General features: G+C 37.6%; 2 protein-coding genes across 2 annotated transcripts in view; both read right to left on the bottom strand.

Moving 5' to 3' along the window:
- The window catches only part of LOC140157272 (uncharacterized), an 84473-nt gene extending 63322 nt beyond the window's left edge, over window positions 1-21151 (bottom strand). The window contains exon 1 of the mRNA XM_072180400.1: window positions 18974-21151. Within this exon, the coding sequence (XP_072036501.1) occupies window positions 19670-20989 (1320 nt within the window). The 5' untranslated portion in view covers window positions 20990-21151 and the 3' untranslated portion in view covers window positions 18974-19669. The remainder of the gene's footprint in view (window positions 1-18973) is intronic.
- Window positions 21152-25847: 4696 nt separating this feature from the next.
- Window positions 25848-26162, bottom strand: LOC140157912 (craniofacial development protein 2-like). The gene has a single exon (XM_072181159.1). The coding sequence runs from the start codon at window positions 26160-26162 to the stop codon at window positions 25848-25850; it is 315 nt and encodes a 104-aa protein (XP_072037260.1).
- Between the last annotated feature and the right edge of the window lie 344 nt (window positions 26163-26506).

Raw genomic sequence — 26506 nt, 5'->3', positions numbered from 1 at the left:
CCAGCATTCATGTTCATATCACGTGATCGATTTCTCATGATGCGATATGATGAAGATATATGCCATTCAGGAAGCAGTGGTGGCATATACGAGACCCAAGGGGGGTGACCATATGGGTACCGTATGTTCCCCCGGAAGGACCCCCTTTTTGGATTTCGCAGCTCCGAAAGACCCCCATATTTAACCAAAATAGAGCTCCGAAAGACCCTTGATTTTGATCATTTCACCTCTAAAAGGTTTAATCATGCGATTTTCAAACAGAAAGCCAAGAAAGACATTTGATTTGGACTGTTTGCAGCTCCAAAAGGCACCATTTTACTTGTTTGCAGCTCCAAAAGACCCCCTTTTACCGGTACGCCGTCAGCTTCAAAAGACCCACCACCTCAAAATTCCGGGGGAACATACCCACCAAAATATTTTGATGTGCCCCCCCCCCCTGGACTCAAGTTGACAAGGTTCTGAAAATTATGCTCCAACAGTTTATAGCTGCTGGCTTTCGACACCAGAAAGGTGGTATTTTTGGTTTCGCAGAAGAGAGTGAGCATTCTCTATCAAACATGAACAAGGAGAAACTTGATCAAGCACCAGTCAATAATATCCCAGCTGAGAGAAGTGGGGGGTTCATTAACTATGAATTAAGCCGTAGGGGTGCAAAGCAGCTCCAAAGCACTTCATCATCACAAGTTAAATGCAAATCGCCAGATTTGATTGAAGGAAGGCCTAGTGGGTCATTCCAATATTATACTAAAGTGGCACACAGCACTATAGGGCCTACCAGAGATAATGAGGGAATTGAACAAGATAAAGCAAGAAGCACTTGTGAAAGAAGGACTGCAGAAAAAAGAAATCGCTATTAAATGTCGCTGTTGATAAAAGAAGGAACAAGGATTTGGATACACTGAAAAAAATGGGAGGACCATTTACAAGTGCTGCAGAAAAGGAACGATACCTTAAGAGTGACAATGATGACATTGACATTAAAGTTGGAGGGGGTGGGGGGTTACCTTGAAATTCGCTATGTCTTTACCAAAAACCAGCAACATATTTAGACTTCTAAAAGACAACAAAAAATATCTGCATAAACATATTAATCTGACTGTATTTAAATATGTCACAGCAAAAGCAGATATGCCACTATCATGCAATTATTCACTTGAAGTAGATATACTTTAAAGGGTGAGTTACGTTTACCTAATATAAACCAAGACTATTTGAACCAATCTTGAAATTGGGAGCAAAAATTATGAAATCGGGAATAAAATCCCAAAATTTGGGTGAAAAAAGGAAAAACTCACAACCCTGACAAGTAGAGATAAGCCTCTTGAGTGAGTCCAAATCATCAAAATAATTTGTTTTCCACTGTATGTCATTGTGTTTGTAATTCTTGCTGATACTGTTATGTTTAATGACTGTATAATGCATTTTTCACATTGCAACCTTATTGTCAAACTTTCAGAGGGCATGTACAGGGGGGGTTACAATATTCCAATTTCACTAAAACTGATTTTTTCCAGTTTATATTGTTTCTCTCCATATTTTGGGCTGGGGGTTAAAATTGTACTTGCAACTTTGTGAAATAACACACCCCCTACCTAAACAAGGTATAGCAGTCGTTGATAGGACATGCAGCTTATATGGATAACCTCTATTCCTGTCCCATATAAATCAATGGTTAAGAAGATACTTGGCGATTATTTGACCCGTGATTCGGGCTGAAATGTTCTTTTTCAAGTTCTTCACTTTGTAGGTTGCGCACATTATAGGCCTACAGGGTTTTTTTTGGGGGGGGGGGTGGCCATCATTTCATTTTATCATTAGGCCTCAGTTATTATTATTTGTTTTACAATAATATAAAAATGGATGACGACAGACAGGGTCTAATTCTGCATAAAACCGGGCAACGTTATTTCTATAGATCTGCTGCGCATTCAAATTGCATTGTATTGCATCGTAATTTCATTTGTGTCTATGCTAATTATGTTTACACAACATGAACTCACGTGTTTTCAAGCAAATTTTCGCCGATAATAGGTGATCAAAAGCGATCGGAATGTTACAAAAGTACAGATCGCATTCAGCTTACTTCATATGAGATGATCTTTGGAAAAATACGGCATAATTTGTCTTGGTGTTTGCGGAATGCCATGCAGTAAAATATTAATTCGTTGCGGCAATTCATGATTGACAACTAACAATCAGCGTGTCCTTCGTATCCTCCACTGTCAATTTCTTATCCACTCACTAATCCTCACAAAAGCTTTGTGTTGATTACGTAATGTGTGTAGGCAAATTGCAATAAGTACAATGAAATAATGAGTAGGGCGGGCTCCGAGGCGGGTTTCTTCTTCATCTTACGTAACAGTATTGTTCTCCAAAAACCCGGAAGCTTGTCGTTTGGAGCTCTAGCTGAAATACAGCAAGATAATGTAAGATAGAAATGTAAACCTGTATTTTAGCTAGAGTATCTCGAGCTAGATGACGACGCTATTTTGCATGCTTCGAATAAGCTAGGAATTCAAGAAGTTACCCGCCAACAGACGAAGGGAGCTTTTTTTTTTTTTCAGTCAGCGCCAATTTGTGTTAATTTTCTTTAAAATGTCGACATCGTCATAAAATGTAGTCATTTACTTGATTTGTAGTTTAGTCCAATTCCTATTAAAGTGAAGTAGGCCTATTCACTTTCTTTACTAACATAATATTTCAAGAGTTTGTTTCCAAAAGGCATTAGTTCAATAGCTGCCTTGTGTAACATTTTGCTGGAATATTTTTACATTCTAAAGTTTAAATGACATTTAACGATTGGAATGGATATGTTTGTACATCTGGCTTATTCTCTTTCAACAATAGGTTTGTCCCCTAAAATGGTCAAATCCAAGGTTTTAAAATGGCTGCCATTGCACTTGATGCCTTTTTCTTCTTCGCACGTGAGAAGTTAAAGGGATTTGCAATTATTTGCCAAATTTTTTATAACTATATATTCTACTACGCCAATGTTATTAGAGTGGCAAGGTTACTGCTACTCAATATTTTCAAATAAAAAATCCCACAAAACAGTCTTTGGACTTAATGCCTTTTGGAACCAAACTCTTCATTTAATGATGTTCAAATTTTCTCTATTATTTAAGGACCCTGGAATAAGGCAAAAAAAAAAAAAAGACCATCGCTTAATTCAATACATTTAATTTATGGGTAAAAATGACATTTTTTGGTGATTTTTGTTCAGTTTTGACCAAAATAACAAATTTTATATGGGAAATTTTTTGAAAATTGACATAACATCTTGCAAAGTGCATCAGTTTACTAAGATGGATGTTTGGATCAAAAACGTCAATCATAACATTTTTCTGCGACCTATGGTTTTTGACCTATGACCCCTTGGAATTCATAAGTAGGCCTAAAACGGGTGTTTTTAGTGATTTTGGTGTGGGGGTACAAAATATTTTGGCGTATACAGAAAAAGGGATCCAAAAAGTTTTGAATCTATAAAAAAAGTGGTTCTAATAGTTTAACATATGTAGGGGGGTCAAAAAAGTTTTGACATACCGAAATCAAAATTTTCCAGCCCCAAGTATTTATGAACGTTCCCTTAGCTCTTTAAGTACTGTATCTCTACCAAATATGGCAAATTATGCCTATAAACATTTAGATTTTGCAGTGTTCCTCTTTTGGACCTCGCCTCATACAAACTCTGTTATTTTCAGTTAGGTGTTTAAGGCTTAATGTACGATTTCTTCCAATTTTAAATTTGTCATTATATTCAAAATGCTGAAATAATACCAGTAATAGGCCCTAATTATCGGGAATGGCTTCTGTCCATTTTGAACTGAATTAACGAGGTAAACACTGCTTGTTATTTTGGCCGTTTAACACGCAGTTCTATACGAGGACATAAAGTCATAACTTTGCTCTGTTTACCTACAAACACAACAAATTTGGCTGAATCCATTTGGATACAAGCTGTGACATGTGTATACATTACAAATATGCCATAAAATCAGGTTTGAAAAAAATTAACCAAATTCATATTAAGATAGTACATTATGACTTAAATAAATCAAAGTTCAGTTCCAAATAAACGGTGTGTAGAATTGATGTTCTTTTAGCTTTTTTAATGGTATCACGGTTAGGCCTATCGACAAATGTGACAATATTGAATAAAAAAAGAAAACAATCCTAGAATCATACAAATGACTTTTTGTTAACACTGATTAGGCCTACATTATCTCTGCACTAATATAGCAACAAAAAACTTTCATTTAATTCATACCAGCCAGATTTACACTGGTCATGGAAATAGTAGATATCTACTATTTCCATGCACTGGTAAGCGACCTCAAAAGTTTGTATTGCTTTGATTGCAATTTCAAAATCAATCGATTGGGATACCAAGTACTTGAGATGACTTGAGAGTCCCAGTTATGTTATAGATGCGGTTGAATGATGGCCCGAATGATGGGCGGGGCTATTTTCCATATTTGGATTCATGACGTAACTCATCGACTGGTTTGGTTTTGGTCACTGTTTATTATAATGAGGGTGCACTGCTGGGGGTAGCGAACGGATTTGTAAGGACTAACGCCTGACGGCGTTGATTAGGCTGCGTTTACATAGAAGTATACTATTCGGGTATACGGTGCACGTTTTGCAGGTGCACGCCAGACAGGGTCTAATTCTGCATAAAACCGGGCAACGTTATTTCTATAGATCTGCTGCGAATTCTAATTGCATTGTATTGCATCGTAATTTCATTTGTGTCTATGCTAATTATGTTTACACAACATGAACTCACGTGTTTTCAAGCAAATTCGCCGATGATAGGTGATCAAAAGCGAGTCGGAATGTTACAAAAGTACAGATCGCATTCAGCTTACTTCATATGAGATGATCTTTGGAAAAATACGGCATAATTTTTCTTGGTGTTTGCGGAATGCCATGCAGTAAAATATTAATACGTTGCGGCAATTCATGATTGACAACTAACAATCGGCGTGTCCTTCGTATCCTCCACTGTCAATTTCTTATCCACTCACTAATCCTCACAAAAGCTTTGTGTTGATTACGTAATGTGTGGAGGCAAATTGCAATAAGTACAATGAAATAATGAGTAGGGCGGGCTCCGAGGCGGGTTTCTTCTTCATCTTACGTAACAGTATTGTTCTCCAAAAAACCCGGAAGCTTGTCGTTTGGAGCTCTAGCTGAAATACAGCAAGATAATGTAAGATAGTAAATGTAAACCTGTATTTTAGCTAGAGTATCTCGAGCTAGTGCACGCGTATAGTTTAAATAATGCAAGGCAATTCCATAGTAGGCCTACCGGGTCACATAAGGCTACGATCACATAGACGTATGTATTCGGGTATACGGTGCACGTTTTGCAGGTGCACGCGTATAGATTAAATCGAGCAAGGTAATTTCATAGTACCGAGTCACATAAGGCACTATTCGAAAAGGCCGTATACCTGCGTATAGTATAGCCTAGTATAGTGGGAATCGTGCGTGCTCGATTTTAGTGCAGCGTATACCGTCCTAATTTTAAAACTAAACCATATGTGGGTAAATTAATGTTTTTGTAATAGATGCACTATCTAATTCTGCACATTATGACACCTCATTGAATGCAATGTGACCTCAAGAAGTAAAGTTACAAGCATTTGATTAGACGAAGAAAATTGGTAAATTGTATTCGCTATACGAAATACGCTCATTCGACCAGGCTGAGTTCACATAGTATACTCCTATATGAACTCAGCCTGATCGAATGAGCGTATTTCGTATAGCGAATACCGTATACCGTATACTTCTATATGTGAACTCAGCCTTATGGTGCTAAATATTGCGTTGGTCCTGTATGGACTACATCCACCCCACCCCACACATCCCATGCCGACATACATTGCACATCAAATATTTTAGAAATATAGTACATAATACGACTAGCCAGCAAGTAAACATTAAAGAAATCATTTTGAAAACCAATGCATTTCAAAGAAAGGGGACTTGGCATCAGAAACAGTAAACATTATGTAGTCAGAGCTTTCCTATGAAAAAATCTCAACTTTAAACCAAAATTCGAAATGCTATAGTAAAATATCATTTGGCAAACATTTTGTGTATTTAAGTCTATTGTGTTAGAATGTTTTGCAGCAAGTTTTGAACAAAATGTTTTTTTAATGTTAAAACCTTTTATACCCTTGACCCTCCCGACATTTAACGTTTTCTGTAATATATTTGTGTTGGCTAGGTAGTAATCGAACTAGGCATAATTAGATTTATATCTATTTTCATTTTGCTTTAAAAAGTAAACAGGGTAGGCCTACTATTTATATGATAATGGAGTTTGTTTCTTGTTATTCGAATAATATACACCATGGCGACTTCCTAGGCATCTAACACCAAACTCTGTTTAGATTATTTAGACAAATAGCATACACGTGTGAACATAGGCCTATACTCATTTTCCAATAGCCCGCAAAACTCAAATATCCCTAATCTGGACTGAATGCTTAGAGCAATACAGCCAGTCGTATTTGCATATCAATACCGCGGAAAGTGGGTTCGATGAAAAAAGATAATCTTCTCTGGTTCGATGCACCCAAGGTGAATCTATGGGTGCTTCCAATATCTTTCGATATATTTGTCTCAGCATAGCGCCACCATGAGCTTATTGCATTTTGTAGTTTTAGTTCAGACTCTATGCGGCTATCACGAACATACTAGGAACGACGAGCGTTAGGACCGACAAAAACTGGCTGTGTAGGAGGCTAGTTTGGATCTGAACGGCACTATGACGTTCTATCGCATAATGCCGTAATCCGTAACCCGTATGGCGTTTGCAGTGAACGCCGCTTCGCAATCTCTCTAATATCGTTCGATGGATACCTATGTCGTTTTAAGTTTGTTAAAATTTAGTAATATGTTAAGTACTTTTTATTTGAATCAAATAATATGTTTTAATAAAGTTGAATTGAATTCACAATATCAAAGAGGGCGTATTTAACATTTGCTTGCACTTTATATTATCATAGAGAACGAGATAAGTTCACTTGTTACCATTCAGATCTAACATTTATGTGTAATCAGCCAAAACATGATACTGAATTCCGGCATCATATATAAAATCGGCACACAAATAGACTATGTAATCGTTTCCTCGCTCACGACACTCAAATTTGGACATTGTTCACGAAATTGTTGACTTCATTGGAAGGTTCTAGCTGCATGACATTGCCACTATCAAAAGATATTGAGGAGATAGTTATGACGGTATATTCCAAAATGGAATACAGAACAGCGGTAATACTACAAATCACCATAGCGTGCGTTTCGACTCTTTTACTTCCTGCTTGTGTTCAAACTCAGACCGTTGATTTTAGTATTACGAATGCTATGTCTCAGCACATTACCACGGCTATTGCTGGACAAAGAGTACATCTTCAGTGCTCTACTGACATGTTCGACAAAATAAGGGATGTAGCCGAAATTTATTTCCAGAGTAACTTGATAATGCGTCGTGCAAATGGCGTAAGTACTTTTCATAACATCAACCAACCCGGATCTCACTACGACGTCTTTGAGTCAGGGTGGTCTATGTTGGCGTTAATCATAACACTAAATGAAGTAAATGAGAATGATGCTGGGCAATACCAGTGTGTCATGACGGTCTCTGGAGTACGGAGAACTTCTTCTAAGATTGTAATGATGGTACAAGCTTATTTCCCGAAGCCCACATGTCTCGGTCCAAGTCAAAGTGATATGTATACGTATGCACCTGATGGCTATGGAAATGGTGAGATCACAGCCCTCCCTGGCAGCCCGTTGTCTTTAGTTTGTTCTGTCGGTACTGGTAATATACCTGTTACTGTTAAGTGGTCAAAGGGTGATCAACTTATTATTGATCAAACAGAAGTGGAGGGATTTGCATTTGTATTGTTTAACGCTACCTTGCAAGATATAGACTCCACATATACCTGCAAATCAGCGAGTTCATCATACATGGGCATCACTCGCAGCTGTTCTGTTATAGTCCATGTAATTAACTCGTTCTTAGAGCCATCCTCGACGGGAGAACCAGAAATTAGCAGTGAGTTTATCCATACATTGCAACGCGAAAACAAAGGTGTAGCACCTCTTGGTTTAATTTTTGGAACTGGTGCATCAGTTGTGGTTTTGGTTGTAGTGGGAATCGTAATTACAATATGCGTCATCATATCAAAGAAAAGAAGATCAAGAACAGAATCAAATGAAACCCCATATAACGCGTCACGTATCACTAATAAGGAGAACCCCCAGACGCACGGACTGTCAGCCTACTCTACATATATAACCAGTGATGAAACAGTCGAATCTTCCTATTATTCGACACGAATAGCGCAGACTCCGCAGAATCCAAGTTCAGATGCAAAGAGAAGTCCTGACGTCAATGTACGTACCTCTGACAGACCACACACCTACAATGAAATTCAAGAAAACAACGCTAAACCTCACAATCAAGAGACAAAGCTACCTAGTGCGTCAAATCGCACATCTAACGATCTGAAGGAACGTCCAATCAATTACGCGGAATTGGACTTTTCAGACACTGTTCACTACTCCGCTATACAGACCTAAATAATTATTGCGACGTTGTTAAATGTATTGTGTTTGATGCATAAAGACCTTTGTTTTGTAGCACCTAAATTAGATTTGTATTATTATCTCCTACAGAACATAATAGCTTGTAACGAAATAAAAGGTTATTGCTCTCGCTGAAATTAGACACGCTATGTATGGCTGCAAACTTTGATCTTGGGAACTTAAGGTTGGTCTGAACCCTGGAATTATGGAAACTTTCGGGCCTCATAACTGCTAAATTGTTGGTCTAAAGTATATAAAAGTATACATATTTAGAATGGCAAAGACTTGATAAATTCATCTGTGAGGTCAAATTTGGCCCAAAATGGCACTTTTGGCCCAAAATCCTAAAAATAACGGTTTTTGGCCCACTTCTTTTTCGTGCATCGTAACAAAAAAATTCTTGGGCCAAAAATGTTTTTAAATTTATTTTTAAAAACTAGATCAAAATATCTAGGACCCCTTTTTTCATTTTTTTGAATTTCGACCAACTTTGAGAAATTTGCGCCAAAAATGGTCAAAAAATGCTGATTTTTCAAAAATTCATAAAAAAGCCCGATTTTGGCCCAAATTTCAAATATGTTTGGTGAAATTGGTCAAAATTCAAAAAAATCTTAATGAAAAATGAAAAGTTTAACATTACAAACCCTGTGCACAAAATAAGTCACATGGTCTCACACATCTCTTTGCTCCTATCGTAACTGCGCGCAAGCGTATCGTTCGACAAAATAGCGATAATTAAGGCCTCTCCCATATAGCCATCCGCCGGTAGATTCCATAGGAAGGTTGTGTTTAACAGGGACATCCACAGAAAAGTATGAATTAAAAGTGAGCGGGAAATAGGCTAAATAATCACAGAAGTTGAAGATATGATTTCCCCTCTTTATAAACTATTTTTAAAAAAAGTAAAATTTTATAATATTAAGAATAAGAATGGGGGTCGAAACCGTGACCCTTGGGTTATGAAACATTCATACCAAATGTCTCTACATTGCCTTGTTCAAGGCCATCTATGATTTCATCCCTCATGACAATATGACATGCATGATAAGCACCCGAATCCTATCTAAACACTTGGCTTAATCCATTATCGGGCTCGCCAAGTCAGTGAGGGCCAAAGATCACGGCTACTACTCGGCTGCCAGGCCGAGGACCGCCCCACAGAGTATACGCCAAAATCTAAGTGTTTCTTTTAAGAAACACTGATTTTAGAATAAGATTAATTTTTATGCTAATTTATTGCACACAATAATTATCAGTGTAGTAACTGTATTCCTTGCCTCTATAATGTACATAATTGTTGTTATTTTTTGAGAAAAATGCAAAAATAGTCACAAATTTATCAAAGGGTGCAGTATAACACATTAGCGGGTTAGTCTGGAAATCAATCTCGGCCGTTATTTTGTCGAACATGTCTGTTGAACATTGAAGATCTACAGTGGACTTCGGGTATATATATAAATGCGCATTTATAAATGCGTACGTGACATCTACAAGTCGCCATACCGTGTTCAACGATGTAAGGTACCCGGATGTGCACAAATTCCACACGCAAAAGTATAGGCTACAAGGAAAATTGTTTTTGCAAAATAGTGGCATTGATTGCAAAGGACAAAATAATTTGACCCGAAACATAAACTCTTTATTTGGATTTTCCATCAAGAAAAAAAAAAAATTAATGACGGAAAAGCTAGATATAGCTGATTTAAAAACTTATTATACAAATATATACTGCCATGAGAGGTTCTGGTTAAAACTATGGGACCGAGGTGAGATCAATAGTACTATTTTCCTGAGGGGCGCAGCCCCGAAGGAAAATAGTATTGATCTCAACAAGGGACTGATCTCACCTCAGGGACCATAGTTTTAACCAGAACTTCGAATAAAGGCAGTATATATTTGTTTTATATACTTCATTAATATGTTCTTTGTTCATTGATTGGTTAAAAGAACATTTTTTGACGTTTTGACTCTCCAGCTTCTAACCGCGAGTGAACAGTACGACCAATTTAAGCACAACCTATATTTTGCCCTTCAAAAAAATCGAATAGGCTAAAAGCGGGCTAACCAATTACAGCAGCGCGAAATCACGCTATGGCAGTTTCGCGTGCGCTAACTGTTCCGTCGCATCGAATGCGCGCACGCGGAAGGCATGGTCAAAAGTACTATTTACGGCTTGGAGGTACTATTTACGGCTCATCCGGGACATTGAAAATACTATTTACGGCTTAGAGGTACTATTTACGGATATGAGTACTGATGGTAAAACTATTTTTGGTCATGTGATCCACTTTTAACCAATCAATGAACAAGAATATATTAATGAAGTATATAAATTTCATTATTTCCGTGCTAAATGGGCGTGGCAATTGGCCATATTGATGACGAAATGTGATTCTTACTGGCATTAAGGTCAGAACTGAGTAGCTGCCGATGATGTTATTTGATAATTTTGGCACGTGATGATAGGGAACTTAGGGGCTGTCATTTTTCGGAAGGAATGGGTCATGGATTTATTTATTTGGGAGTCACGATAAATATCCCCCCCCCCGTAGTGCCGCCACTGAACAATAACCCTGACTCTAATTTTAACTCTAATTTTAACACAATTGACGAAACTATAACTTTAGCCCTTTTAGGAATAATGACCCTCTCCCCGCCCGACCTCCTCAACCCTAACTTACTCATTCGCTCGCTCACATCACAGATGCTCACATCAAATATTGACAAAAAACTAATTCAAAATGTGTTTTTAAGCACCTTTTTGTGTCCCCATGCTAAATCGGTGATCTGTACACCCTTTGACCATGTTGACGTACAATGTAGAGTATAAACACGTAGGTGACTGTACATGATCTAATCATCTCGGCTGGAAGATGTTGAGGAAGACTCGTATACTATACATCACGCTCATACGTTATATGACAATTTGACCTACAATCACGTATGTGATGCATGGTTTGAGGTCTATTCAGCTAGTAAGTTAGATCTCGTCATACACATTATTGTCATGGTATTATATTGTAATTGTATACGTGAATTTTGTTCAGTTTGATTCAACCGGCTTATAAAGTTTTACTTTATACGGAAGGGGAAAGTTAGGAAAAAACAATTAATGTGTGAGTGTAAAAGGGGTTTTAGGGTGGTTTTGGGGGAAGAGGGGGGGGGGCAAATAATATTTATAACATTATAAGTAAGGCGAGAAAAAAAGAAACCCTGTTCTACGGGCGGACGGACCTTTCAAGTAGGGTCGGTCGGTCGGTTGGTATTTTTTTTCAATTTTTTTAATAACCCACAAAATCACAAAAATCTGTAAATACATTTCAATTTGAGAAAATACCAAAAAAAAAAATTATCCTGAAATTTCCGAAATTTGGGGTCGGCATTCATTTATACAGGAAAAATTTGTTTCCCAATTTGTTCAAAATTGTTCGTTGTTCGTCGCCTAAGTACATAAATAAATAATTAAATTAATTAATTAATAATAAATAAATAAATAAATAAATAAATAAATAAATAAATAAATAAATAAATAAATAAATAAATAAATAAATAAATAAATAAATAAATAAATAAATAAATAAATAAAAATAAATAAACATTAGTTATGTTTGTACATTGGGGGGGGGGGGGGGGGCTGTGCAATCATCATGATCCTGCGATATCCATGATTCAGTTAGGACGCTGGACTACCGATTGTTATTGTTCTGCAAGGCTCACTCAGTCATTTAATAAGGCAATACAAACGATCGAATTTGGTATTCAAATGAACAAAATTTTGAGTTACACCTTTTCAGTGTAAATTTTTTTTCTCGGCCAAATGAAAAGCAATAATTTTCATTTTTTCAGTAAATTTCAGGAAAAACTGTAATGCTTGATACTGTATTTTTTTTTCAAATCTTAGTGTTAAACTTAGTCGTGAAATTCAGTCATTTAGAGTAAGATTTTCGATTTTGATAGGCTTCAACTCTGCCCGCGAGCCTTTTTTTGGATCAATCTTTTAGCTTTTCAAAGTAATATAGTTCGCTAAAGAACTTTCTAACGCACATCACCGTGAGCGATATATCATAGTTTTGTCAGAATTTCCGTTTTGATTCCATAATTTTTGACTACCAGCTGAAAAATTTTCAAATCCACGCGTGAAATCTTAGGCTAATACTAGCATTGTGGATCGATATCTCTGGGTGCCCGGCCTGGATACAGTGTTGCCAGAACTTCAATATAGCAAAGAAATTACCTAGTGTTTCAATTGTCATGAAGGTGACTGGGTATAGTGCATTTTGTTTGTGTTTGTTTGAAATTGCTTAAACCCACCGAAAGTCATAATGAAGCAGCCAAAACAATACAAGGTTAAACATGGAAGTTTATAACAACCTATTATAATGACCTAAAGGAAAAATCATTTATGGCAACAATGAGCCTTGCATTGTAAGTCATGGTTAAAATGTGTTGAGTACCCACCCCACCCCCATAGGCCTACATAATATTACATACCGGTACCTTATAATATTTATATAGCACGAATTTTTCTAGGTTTGGACAGTGGATTTTCCCAATTACCTCATCCTAGGTAAATAAACAAACAAACAAACAGACAAAATGGTTTTCATAATCATGGAATCCATAGCCCCTATAAATTGAAATTGCAGGCTATCACGGGAGCAAATTTCCAAAATTCACCTCATTTACCAGAATTGGGGATTTGGGCTACCAAATCGCTGGTCAGGCAATCCTGGTTTTCAATGGAAAAGGGACCTGGTTGACAACAATTGTAATATCGATTATTTCTGCTGGTTGTTCTCGAGATAAAGTACTGAGTTTGACATTTTCGGAGCACGAGGGGAAAAAGGGTAAAATAAAAACGGAAATTCTGACAAAACTATAATATATAGACCCACACGATGTGCTTTACAGAGGTGGGAAATATCTTTCTTTAGCAAACTATATTAGTTTGAGACGCTAAAAATGAATTCCGTAAAAAGCTCACGGGCGAACTAAAGGCCTATAAAAATCAAAAATATCATATCACACTAAAAGAATATGATGCTTGAATTTTAACACCAGGATTTAAAAAAATGTATATCCAAGCACTATGTCTTTAACTGGCATTACTGAAGAAAAAAAAATATTGCTTTATATTTGACCGAAAAAATGAATTTCATAACAAAAAGGTGTATCTCTGAATTGTGCTGATTTTAACATGTATCGATCGACTTTTAGCGCGACTATGCATTTCTAAAGAATTGGTAGTCCCGCGTCCTAACTGGATTTATCCTTGCAAATTTATAGCATCGAACCTCCAGCCAATGTTCCTTGCCAGTGCTAGTCACGAAACAAGGTCACAACTGTATCCACTCCTTCAATGGTCGTCATTTCAGTGATTGACAGTGATGTAATGCAAATATGGCGCTGGCCATCTGGTCACGTGCGCATTTATAAATGCGCATTTATATATACAACCGAAGTCTACTGATCTATAGTTTGCCCGACCACAGCGGTGTCAATCGGTTTAAACACAGTATTCGTAGCTATGAGTTGTATATTCTGTGCGAAGACATAAGAAGCAGGCAGTAAACCATTTTGTAAACAACAGGTTGACACAAATATTGCCCACAAAAACTTGTAAGAAACCACCAACTCCATCGATTTAACACAGATTTTCAGTTCACTGCAATTATAATTCAGCTAAGTACATTTTTGCACATATCAATGAGGAAACAACTTACATACTTAATTCTTGGCACACCCCCCTCTTTTCATGTCAACCAGGCATATATTATTTAAAGGGCACACATATTTACACGACACATGTTAATCTATACGTTTCTAGATTTTCCTCACACACGAATATCCATTACGAAATGGCACGTATCGCGGAACAATAAGCGTGCTAATACTAGTGAATGTTTTGAGTACATCGTGTACGATAGTCCTTGTATGTGTACCGAAACTCTTGCTGTTTGTAATGAGAAACAGTTGCCGCACAAATCATGTACCAATAAACATTACCGTACATCTGCAATGACTTCGAGGTCACAATTGCAAAGCACTTGGAATGTGTAAATATTTTGGCGCGAGTTTTAATATTACTGCCGATATTTTAAAAGTCCCATAATCCACATGGCCTATTTTCATTGAGACACCCTATACCCGCAGTAAAATCAACAAACAACATTGCCTTTTTTATTGAGGTGGTTTTCCTGAGGACGGTAAGCAGTGTACTTCGGTTATATTCATAAATGCGTTTTTATAAATACGCACGTGACCCATGCGCACAACATACCAAGACCAGCAAGCGTGACCAAATCCTCATGCATTGACCACTATACAGAAACGGATAGGAACTCTGTAGATATAAAATATCATCAAATTTAAGTATTACTTGAATAGCAAAATTATTAATTATGGGGATTCCAAATTTGTAATATAGGCCTACTATCAAAAACAACATCTTGAAAGTATTTGACGACGGAAAATAATATTAAACGACGGAAACGTTATAATCACAAAGTTCAACAAAATATATAGACAATTTTGTTGCACAGTAGTCTCATGTTGTTCCGCCTTTGCATTCAAATGTATAGGAAGACCACTCGCTATGTAGAAGGTCACTTCGCTTACTGTGACAAGCTGTTATTGGCAGCGCGGAAGTGGTCACGTGCGTATTTATAAAAACGCATTTATAAATATAACCGAAGTACACAAACGAGTTTCACTACACACACCCCCATGGACACCACCTTCAACAACTACACACACACCCCAATCACACGCCGCACCCACCCCTGTTCGTCTATAACTATCCCCACCCTATTCTGAAAGGTATTTCTCTGTATTTCGTTTTTGAATTTCTGCTGCCTCTTCGTTGATAATTTGCTTAAAGTAAGAAACTACGAGTATTTCTGTATGATATGGGGTTTCGTTTGATTCAGATATCGATGGACGTTTACACATTCATTCATATAGAGCAAGATTGTGTCATCTCTTGAATATTCTTGGCTTTCCATCTAATTTTGTATGGATGAATAGTGCACAGTGTCAGAAAAGTCCAGTTCTGCGTAACTTACTTGCTGCGTCACCAAGTTGTTACATACATCGTTTCTCAAACCTGATGCGTTGGTTTCCTCATGGAGACTCTGTTGCTTAGTTGTTTCTTGAATTTCTTTGCAGATTTCAGAACCTTCGCCGTTGTTGCATTTCGAATTAAGATCTGATCCAGTCTGATGTGTTGTTATTTGAGTGGAATTGTTTGATTGGTTGTTTGTCTCTTCTATAGTAATGTGATTTGTATAATATGGCGTTTCATTTATATCATTTGGATTTGTTCGGGTGGTGTGCAACGGTGACGCTGTTTCCGTCGATAGTTTTGTATTTCTTCTAAATCGCATAAACCAACATAATATGGCTAATATTATAAGCAGTAACACTACCAGACCAACTGAAACATATAATCCAAGAACGAGGGTAGAGTCATTTTCAAAGGTTGGTGTGGTTGTAGATGCTAACGTTGCAGTAGAATGGCTTGAAATAGACCTGACGGGGAACATAGATAGTGAAGGAGATGCAGGGAACGAGGTTGATGTCGTTATCATAAAATTAACATACAATGTTAATGAACAGTTATTGGCTAATCCTCTGTAAGAAAATGTGCATATAAAATCAACACCATTATCATTCAGAGACGCGTCAAAAAATGCAATATGGCTATTATTATTCGTTGGTAGTTGAGCCTCATGACCATCGGATCTCGACCATTCAAAAATTCCAGCCAATCTATCTTCTTGTTGTTGAACTGTGCAAAGCAACAGCAACCGAGTCCCTTCCGTAATAGATATCACACCTGTCAAAGAATTATGGCTTGATGGACCGAAGCAAGCAGGCTTTGGAAACTGCTGAGCAACGAGCATAATCTCTGAAGATGTATACCGAGTTGGAGTATCATCTGAGTTCACTTTGATGATGATACATTGATATCCTCCAGCATCACGCTCTTCAACTTTATTAATTGTCACCCCAATACCAATTGGTGAAATATCCACCGAATAGTAGGCGTCAGGTCTTGCGTCTGATGAATATGCAAGTCCACCATTTACTATTTGCATAATCTGCTCCCCATTCAAGCGAATTTCAATTAAGTCCCGAATAACGTCCAGAATTTGAGAAAAACACACAAATGTTACGTTTTGACCGACGAATACGATGTTATCTGGAGTACTGAATTCCACGACTTGGGCTTCGATACAAGCAATATGTATCATAACGACACAAACAATGATTATTCCAAAGCGATATTGCGAAAATGGGAGTTCCATTATGGACGGTGTAAAGATATCCAACAAATATTCCACGAGAACAGAAATGTCGTTTCCTAAGTTCGTCTCATAGGCATAAATATACAGTCGTCTATAAACGACGGGACGGTATACCTTCCAAAGTAAATTTTGTCAAGTTCACTACCCAAGTCTCATAAAATATTTTATTGACCTGCAAGTGAATTGAGCAGCTAAAGTCAGTAAGCGCCCTTGTTTGGGTAATACAATCAGGGATATCCCTGATACAATAAATAGTATAATTCTGATTCTGAAAGGGAATATTAAAACTTGGAAATAACATAACAGGAATGGCCTGTCACAGAAATGGCCTGTGTGATATTTAAAAAAAAAACCATTTAGATTTAAATTGGTTGGTAATATCATTATGAACATGGAAACACGAAAAGGGACACAGACCGAGAAAGGGGCTGATATTAGGTTTACCCAGAATGAACTACGACTACATCACTAATTGTAATATGAAGGATACCAAAGAAACCACTCAGAATGTTGTGGTCACAGGACCTTCAAAAACCGATGTTGGTTAAGAGTTATTTTGCACTCAATAAGTAGACTGAATCATGTGGTATTATGATGACCAAACGGGGCATGTTATTTTTAAAGCCCTTTCAAGCATATAATTAGTTAGACTTCTCCGTAGTCCACTTGCCAATTGTGCACTACTCTGGCTATTACATTTAAGCTTAAAACTCTGATTTAATTAATGAGTGCACAATTGATAGATTTTCACAACTGATCTTTTCAGTCACCGTACGCCCTCTGTTTGTTAGCTTCCCAAGTGCCGGATAATAAACTGGCAGATTCTAAAATTAGAATTGTTCAGTATTGAAGTGTCATTATAATTATGCCATTATGATATGTTGCATTCAATAATATAAGCCTACGTAGGGCCTATACTTTACTTTTACTGTCACAAATATAATTATATAGCCTAAACTTTTTCATAACCATTTTATACTAGTATTTTGATGTACTAAATATCAGTATAATTTCGAGTTCAACTGAATGCGTTCATCATGATTAATAACATTTTTATTTATCAAAAATCAACTATGGCATAGTCTAATAATTAGTATCAATAGTATAATGCTAGTAACTTACTCTTGTTACTTCCTTGATCTATTCTGTTCCCATATGCAGTTGGAATAGACGTCAGAGGGAAGGTGAAGTATGTTGTGTTAAACCCGGGCATTAAACATAAAAGGTGTAATCTGCTGAGACCATCACAAAACACAATTATGTGAAATGTATAGGTAGTCAAACTTTAGGTAGTCAAAAGTTAGTTTCGATCCAAATTTCCAGGTTTCCATTTAATTGCATTCTACCGTGGTTAATTGGTTTTATTGTGTTCGACGTACCTGGGATTGGAAAGAGCACATTGCAATATTATACATGAATACTCGGTATGATAATATCAACAACATTGCAGCCTATTTTTCCAAATTGATGTGGTCCTCACAGTCTCCTAAGGACGGAAAGAACGACTTGCAAACACATTCATTCAAAAAACACACCCCACTCACACCCGCACCATAATCCTACACCCCAGCACAAGCACCACTTTGCTCGGTCGCTGACTCTACAAATATGTACACGAATTAAAACCATAAAATGAAATTTCAGTACATGGTATATTTATTTCTTACATTTACAGATAAAATTGATATAAAAAGAAACATTTTACATAATTATTTTATATTTTCATTATTTAAATCAATATATTATTGAAAAATAACACTTTGATGTTTTGTAAAGGTTCATTCTACAAATCATATACTTTGAAAACGTGCTTGATTTATTGTTGTTAATGAGTTATGTACGTTTTACAAAAAGCTACAAAAGTGTTGTTGTTTCAGCCCTCTTTACAACATAACTCAAGAACCACAGGACCTATAAAAGTATATCTGTGATATTTGAATTCTTCTACACGCTCACTATGAAACGATCAATGCAATTTTTTTCCAAAACTCAATACTATTTGCAAGATGCTGTGAACTACCAAACCGCAACAGTTTAAAATAGTTGATAACCTTAAGAATTACATAATTGTCTGTATTCCCAACATTACAAAACTTCTTCTTAATCATACTATATAATTCTTGATATAATTCTTCTAGAATATGATACTTCTTTGTCTTCATATTATCGAGTTTATAATAAGATTGTACAAATCAAAGTATCGTTGCCTCAATGTTATTCATTGCTAATTTTTCTTCCATTCAGTCCACAAAGTATGTGGAGCCAAATTATTTACATCAAGGCGACCGATCAAATTTTGAGGCTAAAGGGGTTTGTATGCGATTCAAAACATGTCATGGAATAGTTCACATACAAGTCCTTGTCTTCACAAAATATATTTATATACTTCAATGCTTGAGAAACAGGTGGGAGAATCAGTTACCATGTTCACTCCAGCTTTCCAGAAATTGACTTTCTTTTCGGTTCATAAGTCCGAAAAGTTTTGCACAAAAGGGTCAATAATCCAACGGGTCATTTGTCCGAAATGGAACATTGGGTTTCGGAACATTGGGTCAATAATGAAAAGTATATATAGTCCGAAAAAGGCAAGGATTCAATAATCCGAAGGTTTCACGAGAGTCCACAATATAATGATCAAGTTTGATTATGTTACATGGTGTCAACATTTCTCCCTTTGTTTAAGTCTGTAATGATGAATAAAGTACAGTATCTGAAAACCCCAACTCTAAGAGCTTTGTCAAGTAGCTTCAATTGTCAAGTACATCTCTCGTACGCGTCGCAAATCGTGTTGAATTTACATAATCGGTCTTTTGTGATTGACTCGTTTCTTGAATGTGTTTCTCGTAGGCGTGAGACTGTGAACTTATTGCATCAAACGTAGCATCCGGTGCACTGGAATAACGAGGATTAGGCATTTCCTCCATTGGCGTTTCGTAAGAAGATATGGCTGGTACCTTAGCGTCATGAATAGGTGTCGAGTAATACGGTGATGTTTCATTTGCTTCTCCATTTGACATATTTGACTGTTTCTTGTAAACTACAATTGCAATAATAATTAGAACAACTAGAAACAAAAAACCGGTTGATGCACCTAATCCTATAACTAAAACAGATGGCATAGAAGATGTTGTTTCACTGATTCCTCCGTGTGTTATCATGGTTGTTATGACAGTTCCTTGCGGAGCGGTATTTAATGACGTAGGTTTATACTCCAATGTTGATGTCGATCTCGTTGGTAACATATCATCAGTTGACATCGCAGATTGGAAACATGTTTCGTCTTTCGATATTACAGTAACTGTTATTGAGCAGCTATGTGTGATACCGATATACGAGGAATTCACTGATGTGCAGGTAAAAATAATACCATTTTCCTGCAAGGTAGCAGGAAAAGATATGACATTAAATCCGACGAACATTTCATCCGAGGTATCCATACTGTCGCCTCTTGTCCATTCAAGAATGACAGGTACATGACTTAAATCTTCGTTTTCGTTACTGCATCCTAAAGTCACATTTGCTCCTTGCTTAGCGCATACGTCTCCATCATTGTAAATGATATCACCTGGTGGTCCGAGTATGTTTACTACACAAAGGGGCTTGGGGATCTTTTGAACGGACAACGTTATCCCATTAGAAGCTCTTTGCACGCCAGAAACAGTCAAGAAACAACGATATTGTCCATCGTCGTTTTCATTTACTTCATTTATCGTTAATCTAATGACAACTTTGGTGTTTCCGTCGTCTGCAGACTCCAAGACGTCCGTTTCGTAGTGAGATTCAGGCTGGTTAGTGTTATGATAAGTACTCATGCCATTTGTATAACGCATTAGAGGGTTAGTCTGGAAATCAATCTCGGCTATATCCGTTAATTTGTCGAACATACCTGTTGAACATAGGAGATGTATAGTTTGCCCGACCACAGCGGTGTCAATTGCGTTAAACGTGGCATTCGTTGCTTTGAATTGTACATTCTGTGCGACAACATAAGAAGCAGGAAGCAAACTTGTTGGTAAAGAACAGGTAAATATTACCCACAAAAATCTGCAAGAAACCACCAACTCCATCGATTCAATATAGATTTCAAGAATTTAAAGTCACTGCAATTATTATAAAAGTCCTTGTCGGTAAAGTTCGGCAAATGTATTCAGCTATCCCTTTATGGTTTACGAGAAAACATAAATCGGTAAGGAAACCTTCATGACAATACATGATTCCTTCTTTGTATGTGAACCCAGGCATATTATTATTAAAGTTATTTATACGAAACATTTTAATCCAGTCCTTTCTGGATTTCCGTTCTCAATTCCGTTATTCTGCCCTCCCCCTAGAGTCACAAATGTTTTCGATAAGACATCTTCCCACAATATACCAGAGAAATAACATAGAAACAAAAGGGCGGGGAGGGGGGTGGTGTCATAAAAAAGATGCATTACATCATGGCCAATTTTAGTAGGCCAGAAATCTGACAATCTCATCCATAGAAGCTCATAGACAGCCGTGTTAAGCATGTAAACCGCAATCCAAAGTCAGTAGTCCACTTGGGAAGCTAACAAACAGAGGGAGTACGGTGACTGAAAAGATGATCAGTTGTGAAAATCTATCAATTGTGCACAAATTAATTAAATCGGAGTTTTAAGCTTAAATACAATATCCAGAGTATGCACAATGGGCAAGTGGACTACGGAGTAGTCTAAGACAATTTCGGCGCGGGAATTTTGAATATATATATAAAACAATGTGATTCGTGCATGATAATTATTTTTCTAACATATAAAGCATAATGTTATGATTGCGGAGTCCCCCTTTAATGCCTTTGTTGAGTTATGCTCAGAGAGACGAGTTGTGTCTGCTGCTGACCTTGACGGGTTGGCATTTGAAGAGAAAGACATTGCGATTAGTAAACCGGTGTCATCCCATTGAAGCACCAACATACAGCCAGTGTAAACACGGCGTCGCATGGTCTCGTTTCAACCTTTGGCATAGAACTTAATAATAATAATGATAATAAATAATGGAGGGTTATTAGTAGGCGCACAATCTTCAAAAGAACTCAAGGCGCACAAACAATAAAGACAAACAAGTTACATATGTGAATAAGGAAAAGCACGAAGAAAAAGATAAGTTTTAAGTTGCTTTTTACTGAGTAAGCGAATGTAGTGTTTACGGAGGCTGTTTGGAAGCGAATTCCAAACAGCCGGAGCAGCGAAATGAAAGGAGCGTTCACCAGCTGATTTCAGATTAACACGGGGAGATTTCAATAATATTTCAGTAGAAGATCGAAGTGATCGAGCTGGTTTGTACGTGCAGAGCGTAGCAGACAGATAAGTTGGTAACGTATCTTCAAAATGGCGAAAAGCAAGAACAGCTAACCTATACTGAATTCGAAATTCTAAAGGCAGCCAGTGAAGCTCATTATGACGGGGGTGATATGCACATACTTCCTTTTCTTCATGATTAAACGGGCCGCGCAATTTTGTATTCTTTGAAGTCTGTTAAGTTGGTCAGTTGTGATACCAGTCAAGGACGAGTTACAGAAGTCAAGACGTGATGTTATAATTGAATTGACAAGACATGCTGTAGTTCTATCAGACAGATAAGGCCGAATACACCCAATACGTCTTAAAGATAAAAATGATGAACGGCAAACTTCACTGATGTGACTGGACATGGAAAACGTTTGATCCAATCTCACCCCAAGGTACTTCCCATATCAAAAAATGAGACCTCTCCGGATAACTTCCCGATAATCACCGGGTAGACACCGGCCAATTTCACATGCAAATTAGATAGGTAGCGGGTGACTACTATACCCGATAAATTTTTGGGAAACCATAGTGGATACCTTTCAGGTAATAGGTACCGGATGACTACCCGATGACTTTTTTGGGAAACTAGCGGGTAACTACCCGGTGACTTTTGGGGAACTAGCGGATAACTACCCGATAACTTTTCGGGGGCCTAGCGGATAACTTTTGGTGACAATATACCTGGTGACCTCTTTGAAGACTTCCTATTGACCTTTTGGGGAATACAGAAATACAAATTCATGAGTATGCACAAATTTATTAGACAGTTAGTAAGCTTATCGTATTTGAATTGTAGTTTTTGGAGAAATACAACTCTGTAGGCATGGCAGTTGAGCTTATAAAGTGCTATCTTGCAATAAGAAACTTGAAAGTGTACATTAATGTAATTGTAGTTATTGTACAAAAATATTCTTCTGATGTAATTTGGTTCACACCTTTATAAGGTGCATACCTTAATTAATGTACAACCAAATTGTTATGATATAGCATATGTATTACAGTACCTAAATGTGATGACACAACTATAATTTTTTATATCAAATATTATAATTTATTTACAACATAAAGCTTAACATAAAGCTTATATCAGTTAAGTGATACATTAGCTGATGGTATTAATTTAATTGACGTTAATTTAATGTCAAAATCATGTATGATTGACTCTCTCTCTCTAGGTGCCATATCCTAAGACGTTGGCGATCATGTCATGCCACAATTCTCTGTTATAAGCCATCTCCAGAAGCTCTGTCGCTTTATGTTCAGCTCCCCTTTCTTTTAGCCAGACTTTCAGATTTGATAACCACATCACTCTCTTCCTGCCTCTGCTCCTTGTTCCTTCTATTCTTCCTGTCAATACTAGGTTCTCGAAACCATCCTTTCTGAGGATATGACCAAGGAATTTGAGCTGCTTAACTCTGATTTCACGTAACAGCTTCCTGTTCACATTTGCTCTACTTAAGACATCGTCATTAGACACTTTATCAGTCCACGGGATCTTCATCATTCTTCTAAGGAACCACATCTCGCAGCTCTCCAATCTTCTTTTAATGTCTGTTGTTATTGACCATGCTTCACTTCCATACATTAATACAGGGATGACATAGCAGTTGAGTACCCGAATTCTGGTCTCTATACTGAGGGCACTGTTTTTTAGGATCTTGTCTAATTTTGAGAATGCAGACTTAGCCAGTGCAATCCTTCTCTTAACCTCCTTAATACATCTGGCATCTTCTGTGATTAGACTGCCAAGGTAGTTGAAGGAGGAAACTTGCTTAATTCTTTGATCTTTCACCTTCAATATGCATGTTGGGCTTTCAGTCTTTGATACCACCATACATTCTGTCTTCTTGCAATTTAACGATAAACCTTTCCTCTCACTTTCCTGAACCACCACATCAAGAAGCCTTTGCAGATCCTCCTCAGACTCAGCTAATAGGACAGTGTCATCTGCATATCTTATGTTCGTGATCTTATGTCCACCTATACCGAGACCATTTTCCTTTTCTAGCTCCCTTAGGATCAGCTCACTGTAATAATTAAAGAGATCTGGTGACATCACACATCCCTGTCTGACTCCTCTCTTAATGCTTGTATATTCACTACAATCTCCATCCACCCTTATGCACGCTGTTTGGTTCCAATAAAGGTTCTGCAACAGTCGTAGATCCTTTCCATGCAGGTCTAGCTTACCAAGATCTTCAAAAAGCTGATCATGTCTCACCTTGTCAAAGGCTTTTGAGTAGTCAATGAAACACATGAAAACATCCTTCTGCATCTCTACCGCTCTCTCTGTTATCATTCTCAAGACATAAATCGCATTCCTGGTACCAGCATCTTCTACAAAACCGAACTGCTCTTTACCAATCTCAGGTTTTATTCTACTTCTTGCACGGAGTAACAGGATTCTTAGAATTATCTTTGTAACATGGCTCATAAGGCTAATTGTACAGTGTTGTTCACAATCCACAGCGCCAGGTTTCTTGGGAAGAGCAATAAAGATTGATTTGCTCAGGTCTTCTGGAAATATCCCATCATCATACATTCTGTTGATGACTCCTGCCAGTTTCTCAATTCCATAATCCTCTAAAGCTTCAATCATTTCAACAACAATTCCATCTGGCCCAGCAGCCTTATTTCTGCTCATCATTTTTATAGCTGATCGAACCTCTGACTGCAATATCTTTGGACCCTCAATAGAATCTGGAAAGCTTGGCAAACCGTCCCTTACATCGTGAAATAACTCCCCAACATATTCCATCCACCTTTTCATTACATCATCTTTCCCTACCAGCATATTACCATTCTTTGCCTTGATGCACCCAGAGCTTGAACAGCCTGATTTCCTGCCTGAGATCTCATTTATCCTCTGGTACACATTCTGATTCCCTCCAAATTGACTCTCAATTTTGGCACATTCACTATTCAGCCAGGTCTCTTTGGCCTCCTTGCAACGTGTCTTTATTTGCCTGTCCAACTCTCTATATTCTTTCGAATCCCTGTCCATGATCTTTTGCCTGTCTCTCATCATTGATAGAATTTCTTCTGTCATCCACTTGCTTTTACTTTCTCTCTTCTTCTTTGGCAGGCATTCCTCTGCTGTTTCAACCAAGATATCCCTCATTGATTCCCATGTCATCTCTTCTCCTTCGTCTATAAGTTGCTCAAACCTGTTCCCCACTGTGATGGAATACTCAATTCGGATCTCTGGTTTCTTCAGCTGTTCAAAATCTACCTTCTTTGTGATCTTCACTCTCTTCAACTTTCTCAGCTTACAACGAAGTGTGCATACTACTGGAATATGATCACTTCCGCAGTCTGCCCCTGGATGTGTCTTCGCATGTTTCACTGCTCTTCTAAATCTTTCATTAATGGTTATGTAATCTATCTGGTTCCTTGTGCGATCCCCAGGGCTCTTCCATGTATATATTCTTCTGGGGTGCTCCTTAAACCAAGTGTTTGTGATTACCATGTTGTTTGCTTCACACCACTGCACCCATCTATCACCACGCTCATTTCTTTCTCCAAGTCCAAACTCGCCTACTGTTTTGCCATCTTGTCCTTGCCCCACCTTTGCATTCAAATCTCCCATGATCAGTTGTATTTCATCTGATTTGCACTAAGACTTTGCTTCCTCCAGTTTATCATAAAAAGCATCAATCTCCTCTTCTGTGCTCTCTGCTGTGGGAGCATATACTACAATAACAGAGATATTGAAAGGTTGTCCTTGTAGTTTGACCAGCAAAACTCTCTCACTTACAGTCCAATAGCCCAGCACACATTTAGCCATATCTGCATCTAGCATTAGCCCAACTCCTTTCTCATGCTTGTCACCACCTGCATAAATCGTCTTGAAGTCATCGATTTTGAAGTCTCCATTATTTGTCCACCTGGTTTCATTTATTCCTAGTATGTTGATTTTAAGTCGGGTCATCTCTTGCTTAACATTTTCCAGCTTCCCACTCTGGTTAAGAGTTCGCACATTCCAGGTTCCAACTCTGATGATCTTACTTTCGCAAGATGACCTTATTGTTTCGAACAGTAGCTAGCTGACGGTCTGGGCCCACCTGCTCTCCATGGGACACCCTACCGGGCGAGGAGCCGTCCACATTACGTTCCACAGCCCCTTCACGCCGTTAGTCTCTAACATCAAATTGTGACCTTCCATGATTATTCTTGGGAAACAATAAGTGAAGTGGTATCCGTTGCCTTCTTCACTGCAGCATTGACAGCCGTGTTTGGGGTTCCCAAAACGCCCATCACTAAATCGAGTACTGC

This window comes from Amphiura filiformis, chromosome 7, assembly GCF_039555335.1.
Source record: "Amphiura filiformis chromosome 7, Afil_fr2py, whole genome shotgun sequence".
NCBI classification, from domain to species: domain Eukaryota; kingdom Metazoa; phylum Echinodermata; class Ophiuroidea; order Amphilepidida; family Amphiuridae; genus Amphiura; species Amphiura filiformis.
This window is presented reverse-complemented; position numbering and strand designations above follow the sequence as displayed.